The sequence below is a fragment of the Melanaphis sacchari genome, unplaced genomic scaffold, assembly GCF_002803265.2.
Source record: "Melanaphis sacchari strain LSU unplaced genomic scaffold, SCAv2.0 Contig92_pilon_pilon, whole genome shotgun sequence".
NCBI lineage: Eukaryota > Metazoa > Arthropoda > Insecta > Hemiptera > Aphididae > Melanaphis > Melanaphis sacchari.
Genome location: NW_020271656.1, coordinates 627,124 through 642,862, shown reverse-complemented (window position 1 = coordinate 642,862; position 15,739 = coordinate 627,124). Strand labels below are relative to the sequence as shown.

Here is a 15,739-nt window from a genome sequence, read left to right as displayed (position 1 = left end):
AATTAAATTAGAGAGTATGAAAAAGGAAAAAAAAAACGTGACAACAATAATTTCAAAAATCTCGTGATGTAAATTATTTTATTGACAGTTTGACCTTGGAAATATGACCTATATTATATAACGGGTGGGTGATGTATTGATGATGTTTGTAGTCTGATTTTAGCAAACAGAGTAATAATAATAATAAAATATATTAGAAATGTTTCGTAAATTTAACTAAAATATACAGGTCAAGGGAAAAGTCGGTGATATAATTATCTGCAATTAGCATAATATCAACAGCGATTGCGGCACTTACATTTCAAGCAAACTGGTTGATGGTCTTGTACTTGACAGTCTTGTTGTGAATTACATGGATTGTTGTGTTGACACGGGTTTTGGCATTGATTCGCAATGCACGCTTGTCCGGACGGACATTCATAGTGCCCGGAGCATCCGACCACTGAAATCGCCAAACGACATTGCGTGTTTATAAAATTAAGTTTAGAACAGTATAAGGAACGCAGATATAGATCGAATTCGTTCGGATTTCATTCGATCGATTTTCCGGCTTTACCTACGATATGTTGTTATCGTAATGGTTGATAAGCGTTTGTGTTAGCGCGTCAGACGTTAAAGTGTTGCCGACATGATCCTAAGTACGAGTCTTAGAGTCATGTTTGCAAGTACAATAACAATGGTCTGCGCAGTTATTAACCGTCACCGAAACAAGCTTATAAAATATAAAGTGTAAAATAAAGTAAAACAATAACACCAATCACCATTTCGTCGAGCCGATACTCTTGAACTCAACAGCGACACGAAAAGTACATAGTAAAACAATAATCGCTTAAGTAATACCATGACACAACAGAGTCAAACACATCATTTTTACCACATCAAACACTTTACCGACTGTAACGCGTTCGGGGCGAAAACGTGATCGAAAGCGATTACGGCGGTACAGTTTTTAATAACTGCAACGGCGGTTTAAATAGTGAAGCAACAGAGAGCGCTAAGAAGAAATGTGTACAGGACGTATCGTCTCCGGCGAACGTTCCCGGCGCACTGCAGCAGAGCGTAGAGGTATACAACAACAGTTGTATAGTAGGTGGGTGACATGCATATTCCTCCGGAGCGCTGAAATAAAACAAAAAAATTACAGCGGCCAATCAAATGTCGATCGCGCGCCTCGGACTGAAAACTGCCGCGGAACGGGTAAAAGCCAAAAGGGGGAGAGACGTCAATTAAAATATGAAAGATATAAACGGTTCGGCGGCGGCGGCGACGGCGGTGGGGATCGGTGGCTCGCCGAACGCGAAGATCTTCGCCGCCGACGCCGCCGACGCCGCCGCCGCCGCTGTTCGCAAATGTAAATAGCCGGCGTGTGGATTTAAACCTGTGCAGGCCGCACACTGACATTACAATAATAAAAATAATAATAATAATAATAAAAGTATATATATATTATATTATGTATTATGTGGTGGAACGACTTTACTTTCACGGCGGCTTAACCAACCGTAGCGCAGTCGTAAAATTGTAAGTGTATGTGAGTGTGAGTGTATGTGCGTGTACGCGTGCTACTATTCTCTTATTCTCTATCTGAATATATTAATATACATACGAATATATATATATATATATATAAATGATATATGTTTGCACGCATTTTAGTTTACATAAATTATTGTTATTATTACTATTTACTATCTTCGGCGTACAGTTCAGCCCCAGTGAAAGTTATTATATTCAACAATTAGTGCGTTTGAGCCGTATAGGTATTATAGGTACGTCTGGATTTTACATTTTTTACGTTTTTTTTTTTCTACGTCCGTGATGATGTTTATTTTAATATTTGTAGGAAGGACGCGCGTCGGACGTATAATCGGTGAAATAATACTATAGCGAGTGTGTAACATGTATTCATACAATCGTACCGCGGCAGTCTTTAACGACCTTACGCAATCGTCCGCAGCTCTCTATTGTTGTATAGGTATGTATACATACCAATAGCCAAACTTTTTAATTTTTTTACGTTAAAATTTGCTTTCAATTTTATTTTTGCATACAAACGGACGATGAGCTCATGATAGTATTTGTAGGTCACGCGTGCTATTTATTACATATTGTAGTATGTACACTCTTATATGTACACGGACTCACATACACATTATACACACATGTAAAATGTTTACATATTATATACAATATATTGTATCTTTATAGGTATTTTATAAAGTATGTAGTCGGTGACGGAGACTTCAATGCACCGCACCTCATGCACGACATTTTAATCACGAGTGTCTAAGCGTAACATGCACGCGGTCGCAACGACGTTTTTAAGTCGTGTTTATAAGTGCGTACAGGTGTGGAAAACGCGCGTGCTCGCGGTCTAAAAAGCGCGAAACCACTCGTGAAAAAAATATAATATAAATTAATTATAATCAAACATATTAAATTTATAAATTATTTTATAAAGTATAGAAGGCACGCGTCACGCCGTCGTCGCGCATGCGCCGAACGAGGTTCGACCGTACATTTATTTTAGCATAATCGTACAGAGAAAACAACGACACAATTATTATAATATGTATTGCCTAATTAGCAGACTCTACAAATAGACGCGGACGACGACGGACAGTGAGCTGCGCGTGACATAAGCGCAAAAGAGGATATCGAGGGAGAAACGGACATCGAAGTTCTAATCCATAGCGGTGGCGTTTACGCGCTTCTCCCTCAAAAAAAAAAAAAAAAAAGCTGAAATTTGTTGATCCCGAATGGACCGAAAGCTTCACTACTTGAGAAGAAGAACCACAAGCAGCCCACTTGAAATGCAACTCGATTTTCGCTGGTTCACCATGCGCCAATAGATAGCATGCTAGCCGGTCATGGTGTACCGCGGTAAAGTATGGTATCACTTTGGCGGGATTGTAGGACATGTGAGTGGGGGAGGAGTATTGTGCTATAATATCTTTACTACGAGAAATATTTCAGATGGACGTTATTGATAAAAATATTAAACACTAAACTTTTAGAAAAAAACCATCATAAATTCTATTAAGTCGTGAATTTGTTTTTGTGTTCCATAGTAAATTTCTGAAAAAAACGGTTTCTCGTTTTTGAATTACGATATGGAAAAAAAAAATAATGAAAAATACTAAGTTTTTCGTGATTATTTTGAAAAATATGAAGAAAAAAAATTATACATATTTTTCTATTTCCGACCCCAAAAAACACGAACTAGATTCAATTCCTTATCAATTAATACTTCTGGAAGAGATTATAGTCTATATCGGCATCGGAAATTTTTTTCTGAAAAATTAACCATCGGTAAACGTATAATATCGAACACACACCGAGGGCGATGTCTACACCACAGATTCCGCGTGACTTATCCGTGCTCTCGTATCGAATAACCGATTTTTGGAAAACGTGTACGCTCAGATCGATACTATATATAAATATGGAGGACGCGTTCAAAAGTATATACGCGACGTACTCTCGCGGGATCGCTGGCCATCACACACGCGTCGCGATCGTCACAGTACGTGGACGATCGCGACCGAGGACGGCCGAAAACGTCGGGCGCACGAGAGCCCGTGACCACTCGGGGGCGGTCGGGGGACGACGGATACGCGCGAACAGCACAACTTCCTCCCCCCCGCACAACGACCACGCTTGATGACGTTTTATGCGCTTGATGACAATCACACACGCAAAGGTGATGGTAATACAGCTTTCGCGTGTCGTTGTCGTGTGTTAATGTATGGTTTGTTGTTTGCTTTTTGGCATTTACCTTTCAGATCCCGACTTCGATCGGCACTGTAACCGGCCGGACAGAACGCAGCACGGCCGGTGCCCGTCCACGCCGCACGGGCGTCCAGACACGAGCGTTCGCGCACGGTCGACGCACGCGAAGTTGACGCACGCCTCGTGCTCGGGCACCCGGCGTCCGGAGGCACATGGACGCGGTTGGCGCGCAGTTGTCGGCGCACGCACGGCCCGGTGGTCGAGCACCAGACACCGCTTGTCGGCCGGGCACGGGCCGCCGCCGTCGCACGGGCTCGCACCGGCCTGTCCGGTGCACCGGAGGTGCGGCGCGCAATCCGCGTCGGCCCGCACTCGCGCTCGGCGGGCGCGCACGACAACTCGCCCAGCTCGCTGACCGCGAAACCGTGCTTGCACGCGCACCGGGCCCGGTGGTCGCGGACCACGCAGGCCCGGGGCGGGTCGCACGCCAGCCGTCGCACGGGTCCGGCACGCGCCGTCCGCCGGGCTGCAGGCCCGCGACGCCGCAGTCCGCGTCGCGGCGCACCGGGACGCGGCGGCCGGCCGTCGCCGGCGCGCTGCACGCAGCTGCCACCGGGCCGCGCGCACCAACCGCCGGGTCCCCGCGTAACAGTCGGGCACGCACTGGGCCCTGTGCAACACCGGCCGGCATAGAGCGTTCAAGCCGCAGGTGTCTCTCACGCTACACGCGTCAACGCAACGTCCGTCGATGCACGTCTTTTCGTTTGCACACTGACCGTCGTCGGCGCATTCGACCGCTGGCGATAGCAACGCGTCATAAAAAAAAATAACAGTTTTTCGTCAGAACACGTCAAATATATATACACACTATATATACTAGGTATATGCGTCTAACCCAAAATATCGTACCGATATTATATGCAGGTGTAGACGCACTATATTGGTAGAAATATACGTACACAACGTAATATTATCATATGTCACGTTTTCCGGGGCCGTGTTTAGCGTTTTTCCCGCGACTCCCGAACTCGAGATAACACCCCTCTATCGGCTGTATTGAATGTATTATTATTACTGCAGATATTAGCTGATATGCGTGTCGGAAAGTCGTAGAGAGAAGATCCTTCGAATTTTATTGTATATATACATTCGCGTGTATCGCTTAGGCCCAGCTCATAATCGTAAATGCGATAGTGTATACTGCGTATAGGTATGACATAATATGTACGTATGTTGTATACAATTGAAATCATCGTCATTGAAATTAAAATATCTTTCATCGTTTGCCAGAGGTTTTTCCGCAGTGATAAAGAGGCTCGAGACGTAAAAAAAAAAAAAGAAAAATTCGTTTCACCGAAAAATATTATGTTATTTATTTTAAAGTATTCATTTTCTCGACAGGATATTATCCTATAATGACATTGTTCCGCATCGATATAATTATAAAAAAAAATATCAGACCACCCTCTAAATACGGCCCCGTATTTCGTGTACATAGATGTCCGGGTGTATTTGGTGTGTGTGAAAGTGTGTGAGTTTAAGATGGCTTAATATTATTCCCAAATATCATAAGTGCAGTACCGTGACGAAAAGAATTTAACATTTACCCACGATAAATTTTAATCATTTTTTTGCAATATTTCGTAATCTGGTTAGATCAGGTCGAATGGTTCTGATTATACAATAAAATGACTTCGTTTATAATAAAACGTTTTCGAATCGAATACTAATGAACCGTAATAGCCAATTAAGCTAATGAGTCGTTTATTAAATATATTTTTATGTTAAAGGTCAAATCTATTGAGATTATACAAAGGAATAAGAATAAAGTTGTATTAGTAGATTAAGAAATCTCCTTTTATTATGAAATACATTTTTAAATATGTTGTTATATTTTTACTTTGTTTATCGAAGAGTTAAATACGTATTTTTAATTGGTGATAACATTAAGCCAACTTATCATATTATTTAAAATATACAAATAATTAAAAGTGATGGAAAGAACTGTGAAAGAATTTATTCTCACAACATGCCATTGAAAATATAATATGCCCAAGCAGTAAACCATTTCAAGAAACAAATAGTGACTTTCAATTACAATGTAATAGGTTTTAAGCAACTCACGCTTCGTGCACAATAAGTTACAATTGTTTAGGTTAAACGTGTGAGTATATAACACTTTCACAGTTCCCTCCAATCTGAACATTGACTGCTGTACATCATGTCCAATTAATCATACTAAAACATGTAGCGAAGAGGGTCGTGATCATAAGAAATGGTTTGAATACATAATGAAGGTATTCTCAATCGGAGTGGAATAATATTTTAATCAATCGTTATAATGGAAATTCCAGATTGGGGGAAACTGCTCATACTTCCACGGTTAACTCAATAGTGTACTCAATATTTAGAACACAAATCCAGAACATATTACCAACCATACAATATTACAAACCAATATAAAATAAATAGGTGGAAAAGTGGTAATAAAACAATAATGTATTCGTACCACTTATTTATATAATATAATATGTACAAAAGCTGTAACTATTTAAAAAAATAAAAAAAAAAAAACCATGCATATTTATCTATTAAAACAATATCTACAAATCTCATTTATACATTTCGTCAGATCCTCGAACTGTATAATAAACCTATAACAATAATATTATGTACACTGTTGGTTTAATATTATATAAAACAACTGCAGCAGCTAAGTGTATATATCCGTTCGAAACTATACAAATCGTATTATCATCATAAAAACTACGGTATATTATCATTATAATATTCGCGGCTACACATTATAATATCGTATTGTACCTAAATTGTATGACATTAAGTCGAGCATGTCGAGAATCGTCTGACCGACGACGTAATATTATGGTACAATAAACACGACTTACCTTGGGAGCACTCTTTTAGCGGAGAACCAGTCGTGCCGGGTGGACACTGGCAATTGTACACCGTCGATCCCGCACCGTCCGTCGGCTGACAGACAGCGCCCTTACCGCAACCGTTCGTCCGACAGTCCGAGGGTAATTTTTTCATTTCGCCTGGAATAAAAAAAGAAAATTTCGTACATTTTTTCGACGTACGATTTAAGAATTAGTTTTTTCCGAAGGGCGGCGCCGTCCTGCGAATGCTCTCACATTGCACGTATGGATTTCCTGCGGGATATTCGGTCGGGCAGTAGCACTTGGCGTCCTGATCGTTCACCGGTTGGCAGAGCGCGTGTTTTCCGCAAATGACATTCTTGCACGGGTCCGACCGTTGTTGGGCTTGATCGCACACGCATCGTACGCTCGGGTCACCTGTGCATCCCGGAGGACAAAGACACTCGTAACCGCCGGCAATGTCTTTGCACCGGCTGTTCTGTCCGCACGGGTTCGACGCGCACTTATCCGCCGTTCCTGTAAAACCATTTTGGGTTGAAATATTCGAAATTTTTCTAAAGTTAAGCCCAGATTCGGTGTGTAGATACGCAATACATTTTATGATGTTTAGTTTAATATCATACAATTTTAGGTTTCAGTTTATCGTTAAAAACGTTTATAATAAATGTAAAGAAGACGTGCAATACGAAATCACGAAATCATTTTATACATATTTTTACATAAAAATAAACAGGCGCCTATATACCTATATTATCGACACTAATGTACGTTTATTAGATGTTATGGTTTCCGTGTCGTGAGTGTATTCACATTTATACGGTTTAATAATTATGTTAAGTTTATTATACGTTTTCTTTTTGGGAAGCAAACACTTTGAAAAGTTTTACTCGGTAAATTCTTTTAGTCGTTGGTTGATTATGGATTTTACGTCTTAATAAACGAAAAAATAATTAGGAATAAACTATAAGAGTATAGATTGCTTCTTAGTTTTTAAATATGAATCATCATTAAATAATAAACTCACCACCAGAATTTGATTTTAATAAAGTAGAAGTACCTTCTAATCTATGTGTTAAAAAATTAATTAGCAGACAATTAATTATGTGCACATGATTAAATTTTAATAATTCAAAATTTTAGTTCACTTTTTAAGCGATAAATGTACAAAAAATGAAATTTAATGGTATATAATCATCGATGATAATTTATTATTGTAATAATGATTACATTAAATATAGGTATGATAATAGTCTTTATAACTAATCGACATCAGTGTAAATCCCTACAATTATCTATTAAAAATGAAACGTAAATGATAAACTTTTACTTTTTAATTGTACTTTAATTATACTGATAAGCATTACATTTATAGTTTTTTAAAGTGTGAGAGACATGTATACGATAATTACCTAAATAACTGGATATAAGTTTCAAAAAATAAAAATAAAATCACTTTCACATTGCCTAAAAATATTCTAAAATATTTATTATTATTATTTAATATTTACCTGGCTTGCATTCGAGTTGAGCATTTCCATAATATCCAAGTGGACATGTACAATAAGCCATTCTATTCGTAACTCTACATTGAGCATTTGATCCACAAGCACCTTGTTCCAAACACGGATTTCTGCATACTTTGTCGGAACCACATTTTTTGTTTGTCTCACAATCGTCATCTTTTTCACAAGTATATCTAACACATTCAATATTGGGTTCTCCCTGGAACCCGTCGGGACACATACAAATGGCTTTATGGTCATTGATGTGACATTCGGAATTTTTTCCACACGGTATCCCTGGGGACACGACGTCACAAGGATTTTTGCATTTACCATTTTGACAAGATCGGTCATTGGCACAATCTGCATTAGTACGACATCCGACAACACATAGTCCATCAGAACATATATGACCCTAGAAATTAAAATTAATTGGAATGTTTAAAATATTAATCCAATTGTCATTTGTTTATTCAATATTACTGTTGGACAACTCGTGCTGGAACTACATTTCGTTGTACACATATCTTTGTGACATATTTCTCCACATGAACAGTCCTTATTAGCTGTACAGCGTTTTATGCAATATCCGGTTTCTAAATCACAGGGACACGTTCCATCGCATTTTAAAGTAGACTTTACGCATCCGATTAATGGGTTTCCATTAAATCCAGCCATACAACTACATTGCACTCCGTGATTAATGACTTTACATTCGGCACATGGGCCACAAGTAGTAGCGCTGTCACAAGGGTCTAGATAATTAAAACATTTCATTTATTTCATATTTTAATAACTAATACTAGATTATAAAAACGTTTTTGAACCGCACCATTCTATTCTATAACCATATGATGGCTTACCTCTGCATTGTTTGTCGATACACGCTTCATTATCGGGACATGAAGCATCACTGTGACAACCTCCAACACACAAACGGTTTTCACAAATCTGATTAGGACTACATTTAGAGTCTGAATTACACACTGCTTTGCAAATTCCGTTATGACACCGTTCATCAGATAAGCACCCCGAGTCCCTAATAATTGTGTGCATTATTAAACATTAGGTATATTGTTTATGGTGATTAATACGCGTTGATTAATTATATAGATATTTACGTTTGGCATACTGCTTGACAAGTAGATGTATAGCAAGTTTGGCCCGAACTACAATCACTGTTTCCTTTGCAGTTTATCACTGGATATCTACAAGCAAACAGAGGATCACCTTCGAGTAGTAAAGGACAACTACATTGTTTTTGGTGATTTGAAACTGAACATAATGCATTTACACCACACGCAGTTGGAGATTCACACATATCTAAAATCATGATTTTTTTTTTTTCATTTAAGTATGACGTGATAATAAATTAGATTACAATATTTTGATTTTACCTCTGCACTTGTTGTTAATGCAAGATCTATCATGTGGGCACTCTGTGTCACTTCTACAGCCAACGTTACACACTAATCCGTTACAAATTTCTCCACTTCGACAATCGTCGTCTTTGCGACACAATGGCTTACATATGGATACCGACATGTCACATTTCTCATTTCCATGACAACTAGCGTCAGAAGAACATATGGGTTGACAGGAATTATCTTTGCACGAGTAATTTGCCGGGCATTCTTGGTTTTCGTTACATGGTTCAGCCGGTGTTCTAATACACGCTACTTTAGCTGTGGGATTAGGAACAAATCCAACTCGACAAGAACACATGGCCCTTTGATTAGCAACCGTACAGATGGCATTGGGTCCACAGGGCATCGACACACAAGGATTTGTGCAAACATTATCTCTGCAATACTCCACGGAAGCACAATCTTCGTTCGACTTACATCCAAATAAACACATATTGTTCAGACATATATGTCCTAAAAAGCAGTCATTATCTACTCTGCAAGTCACTAAACATTGAACAAAATATTTTATTAGTTCATAAAAATAAAACAATTATTTTTGTTTAAAGTTTATTTAATTGCATATGCTTTTAACTTACATGCACAATGGTTTTTAAAACATTTTTCATTTAGTGCACAATGGCTGTCAGCTTGGCAATCAGGTTGACAAACAGATTGATGACATGTACTATTTGGATAACAATTTTCATTTATCTCACAAGCGACAGGAACTATAAAATTAATAAATAAATAAAATATAGTAGCAGTATTTTACAATTTTTCTATATAAATTACATACTTCGAACACATTCAATTTCACTGCCACCTGTAAATCCAGCGGGACATGAACAGTGTTTAACGTGGTTAATAACTTTACAATCGGCATTTAATCCACACGAACCTTGTCGTTCACATGGATTATTACACTGGCCTTGTAAACATTGCTCAGAAAGACCACATTCTGCATCTGATTGACAAGATGCTAGAAAAACAAATTTTCATTTTTATATTGCAATTTTATTTTTATACGAGTAAATAAATTTTTAAACTTACATTTACAAGCTCCATCGTAACAATATGTATTACTTGGGCATTGCTGATTAGAAGTACACGCTACAGCCCTAGGTCTACATCCAACATTTAAATCATTTGGATCTCCTTGATATCCTGGGTGACATATGCAGGAACCATAATGTGCCGATGTCCCACATTCAGCATTTGGACCACATTTAACTTTCTCACAATTGTCTTGACATTTTGGAATACCATTAGTTTGAACGCAGTGTGCTGCTGGGGGACAGTCTTCATCGATTTGACATTCAACTGGTGAATGACAACCATCTTTGTATGGATCTCCTACAGTTCCAAGTGGACAGAGACACTTATAGGAACCTCTCGAGTTATCACACCTAGCTCCTGGTCCACAAGGTGCTGCTTCACATAGATCTAATACATCACAACCGAAATACGGATCTCCTGTATATCCTGGTTGACAATAACAAACCTAAAAAGAAAAAGTCAAGTATTTATTAAATTTATCAAGTACAAACTATTATTATTATTATTATTATTATTATTCATGAAAAAAAGCGATTTATATTTTATTGTTTACTTGTTGGTGATTTTCTGCGGAACATAAGGCATTTGATCCACACGGGTTGTTTGCTAGACATGATATTTTACAAATGTGATCTTCACATATTTTATCATTTGTACAATCTTCGTTTTCGTAGCATTCAATTTTGTGGCAACCAATATGTGGATTTCCGTGGTATCCAGGTTCACAATTGCAAACTGGTTGATGGTCAACTGCTGAGCATTCAGCATGCCTTCCACAAATAACTTCTTCACATACGTCAGTACACTGAGTCTATAATTAAAATAATATTAAATCCATTATATAATAGAATTTTATGAATAAAGTTTTTTGTTTCATTATTACCTGGCCAATTGTATTTGTCTTACAAATTTGTGTACTTTCACAATTGTCATTTGTAAAGCATCGCAACTCTTGAACACATATATTGTTTTGGCAATATTGAAATTCTGGACAGCTAGAATTACCGTGACAAGTTGGTTGACATATATTTCCAATACACAGTTCATTTCCAACACAATCCCTTGCCAAGTTACATTCCACTATTTAAAATAAAATTGTATTGAATAAAAAAAAAAAATGCATAAAAAAAAAGTATTTGATTTAGCGTTTTACCTGTACATATCCCATTGTTGCATTTAGTTGAAGTGGGGCATTGGCTATTAGACGCACAGTATAATATTGGCGTACAGCCTAAATGAGGATCACCTGTATACCCTGCCTTACAGTTACACATAGCGGCATCATTTTGTATACTACAGTCAGTATTCTCTCCACAGACTTTTGGTACAGAACACGGATTAACACATTTTGAGTTTACGCAAGCTTTTCCTGAAGTACAATCATTGTTGTTTGAACATTCAACTTTCATACATTCCACCTTTAGATAAAATACATTACATTTATAACATTTTAATTTTTTAAATTTATAAATAATTTAAGTCATACGAACCCTGGGATCACCCTGAGTTTTTGAAGGACATTGGCATTGAATTTCATGACGTTGAACTGAACAAACTGCATTGCGACCACATACTTTGTTATCTGCACATGGATTTTTGCATTGGTTCTGATGACAAATCGCACTTTCTGGACAGTCGTTGTTAGTAGAACAACTGTTTGGATAATGGCAGCCTTCAGCATTTGGATTGCCCAACAGTCCATCAGGACAAATACACGTAAATGATCCAGGTGTATTTTCACATCTTGCTGTTTTATGACACGGACTTTGCTTACATTCGTCGACATCTTGACACTTATCATTTTTCAGTTCATATCCATTGTTACAAGTACATATGCCTTTATGTTTGTACGCCTTACAATTTCCATGACCACAATTTATCAAATCACACGGACCTAATTAATTAAGCATATTTAAATTCATTATTTTCATGTAAATGACGTAAAAATTAAATATGAATTATTCACTTACTTGTACATTTGTTGTTATTAGTTTGACAAATTTTGTCATTTGGACAATCTTCATTTACCAGACACTCGACTTTGAAACATCCAACATTTTTATCAAAAGCATCTCCTAAATATCCTGATGGACAAGTACATGCTGGCGCATGCTCAATCATTTGACATAATGCATTATTTCCACATGCATCATTACACAGTTCTGTGCATCTGCCTTTTACACAAGCCAAATTTGAAGCACAATTTTCATGTTTTTTACACTCGTTCGGTTTATTGCAACCAGGTTCAGTGTAAGGATCTCCTACTTTACCGTTCGAACACGAACATTGAAAAGATCCTGGTGTATTCAAGCATTTAGCACTTGGATGACATGGATTTTGTGTACATTCATCGATATCTTTGCAACCAGTGGGTGAACTTTCATAACCACTACCACATCTATAAAATAATTTTATTTAATTAAATGAAAAAGTAAACAACACTTTAAGTATCTAAAAAGAGCTTTCGTACCTGCACTTGTTGCCTATACAGATTTGACTGATATCGCAATCTGAATCTAAAGAACACCCTTGTCGGCAAATTCCTTCCACACAAACTTCTCCAGTTAAACAATTACTCGCAGTAAAGCAAACTTTTTCACACTTGTTACTTGAGCACCGTTCTCCTTCGGCACAATCCATTCCACTCAAGCATACAACTTTACAAATGTTTCCAATGCACTCTTGACCTAATCCACATTGGAAATTATCATGACATATACTGTTTGATCGTACACAAGACTCTTCTGGAACGGGATTTGGTTGAAATCCTTTGTTACAGGTGCAAATAACATTATGATCAACAGTACTGCATTTTGAATTTATTCCGCACACATTATCACGTTTACATGGATCTGAAATATTGTAAGTTTTATGTAATTAATTGATAGATAGATTAATAGTTTTTAAATAACCTAAGAATATAATTTAATATTAATAATAAATATGAAAATATTCTTTACTTTGGCATTTGGCGTTTATGCAGGACTCATTGCTTAAACAATCCTTATTACTTCGACATCCCAGTGAACACACTCCATTTATGCATGCTTGTGCCGACATACATTGAGAATGTCCAGCACACGGTATTTCGCATTTGTTTTGTACACATCTTTCACCAGAAGAGCAGTCATCGACATTCCGACAAACCACTATTTTTAAATAATTTAAAAAATAATTATTAGAACCAAACTAAAATTAATTAGAGTATTATAGCTAACCTTTACACTCTCCGTTTGAACAAACACCACCTTTGCATTCTAAATCATTAAAACACTTAGTTACTGATCTGACACATCCAATTTTTGGTTCGCCATGAATAGGTTCAAAATTATCGGGACACGAACAGATAGGTTTTCTCTCAATAATATTGCATATTGTATTTATACCACAAGATTTTTCACACGGATTTATACATCTTCCTGATTGGCAGACACTTAACAATGGACAATCAATATTTCCGTTTGGACATAATCCTTCTTGTCTACATCCTTCCGTATAAGCATCTCCAATATGACCAGGCGGGCATTTACAGATGTATCCTGAATTAGGATTAGATTCACATATAGCAGTGAAATGACACGAAGACTCGTCGCACACTTCTATGGCTTCGCAAGATATTTCAGGGACAGGATCAGGTTTAAAACCAGGTGGACACTGGCATACAGACGTATGCCCATCAGCAAGACACACCGAATTAGTTCCGCAAGTATCTTTGTCACATACATTCACGCACGAATGTGACTGTCTATTGCAAATTTGTGTTTGTGGACAATCGTCGTTATATACACATGATACTTCTCGACAACCATTTAAATCATACGGATCACCAGTAAATGTACCAGGAGGACATTGGCATTGAGCCACGTGATTATTTGCAACACAAATAGAATTTAAGCCACATATGGTATGATCACACACTGGTTTGCATGATTTTAATTTGTTAGCCGGGTCTTCTAGGCAAGCTTCAGTCGGTAAACATTCAACGTCTCGTTGGCAACTACTTTTTTTCGTAGGATGACAACCATTCCGATCATTTGTGTTTCCTACATATCCTGGTAAACATTGACAGCTACCTTCGTGATTACTAGCTACACATATTGAATTAAATGGACACGTTAATTCGATACAGACTGAAATGCATTTTAGTACTCCCAGCGCATCTGGTTTACATGATTCATTATCTTTACAATCAGCATCGACTGAGCAGTCAGGCAACGAAGGCTTTTCACACTTAGATATAACTGGATTCCATACAAACTCTGGACGACATGAACAAACGGGTGTGTCATTTTTTTCCAATAAACAAATTTCATCTGGTCCACATGCTACTCGAGTACATGCACTAACACAAGAAGATGTTCCATCTGATATTATGGAACATACTTTACTTTTTGAGTTGCAGTCTTTGTCTGTTCTACATTCTCCTTTAGGTGCTACCCTTTCGACTTTACAACCTAAGTACAAGTCTCCAGGATTTCCAACATATCCTTCGGTACAAATACACGACGAACGATGACCTTCAGTAACACAAACGGCATTGGGTCCACATTGTAATTTACTACAACCATCAACACATTTTCTTGCTTCTTTATTGATATGGAAACATATTTCTGTATCTTTGCAATCACCATCGTTTGTACATTGGCCTTGTGGTTTACATCCTGTTTTAAAATTGTAAGGATCGCCAATCAATCCTGGTGGACATACACATTTACCAAATACACATCCAGCTCTAACACCACACTTGATATTATCACATTGGTTTTCACATTTTCCACGATTACATGTAAATCTATTGTAAAAAAATAAATAATAATAAAATATTAATAAACTAACTTCAAATTTAGTTTTTTTTTTTCATTCATATTATACAATATACATAATCTAAAATATTATGTTAATTTTATACAATCAATTTAATTTAAAATATTTATTTACCCTATTGGACATGGGACATTTTTTGAACATTGACAAGTCAATGGGTCACGACAGCTTTGTGGCATTTTAGCTGAACATTCTAAAAACGGATTTCCCACGTAACCTTCAATACATCTGCAATCATAACTTCCAATCGTGTTGATACAAACTGCATTGTTACCACAAGCCGAAATCAAACATTCATCAATATCTAAAATAATTTTTT

The 15,739-nt window shown here is 37.4% G+C and overlaps 1 protein-coding gene across 1 annotated transcript in view; it reads right to left on the bottom strand.

Moving 5' to 3' along the window:
- Positions 1–15,739, bottom strand: part of LOC112602941 — a 127,193-nt gene that overhangs the window by 66,967 nt on the left and 44,487 nt on the right. Inside the window, 28 exon segments of the mRNA XM_025351312.1 lie at positions 299–442; positions 3,779–3,825; positions 3,827–3,925; positions 3,927–3,978; positions 3,981–4,100; positions 4,103–4,236; positions 4,238–4,316; positions 4,319–4,371; positions 4,373–4,529; positions 6,639–6,788; positions 6,885–7,145; positions 8,138–8,546; positions 8,615–8,886; positions 8,995–9,170; positions 9,253–9,454; positions 9,529–10,044; positions 10,137–10,268; positions 10,337–10,519; positions 10,591–11,041; positions 11,150–11,407; positions 11,480–11,676; positions 11,750–12,014; positions 12,087–12,490; positions 12,567–12,994; positions 13,067–13,448; positions 13,557–13,745; positions 13,815–15,388; positions 15,535–15,724. Of these exon segments, the coding sequence (XP_025207097.1) occupies positions 299–442; positions 3,779–3,825; positions 3,827–3,925; positions 3,927–3,978; positions 3,981–4,100; positions 4,103–4,236; positions 4,238–4,316; positions 4,319–4,371; positions 4,373–4,529; positions 6,639–6,788; positions 6,885–7,145; positions 8,138–8,546; positions 8,615–8,886; positions 8,995–9,170; positions 9,253–9,454; positions 9,529–10,044; positions 10,137–10,268; positions 10,337–10,519; positions 10,591–11,041; positions 11,150–11,407; positions 11,480–11,676; positions 11,750–12,014; positions 12,087–12,490; positions 12,567–12,994; positions 13,067–13,448; positions 13,557–13,745; positions 13,815–15,388; positions 15,535–15,724 (7,524 nt within the window).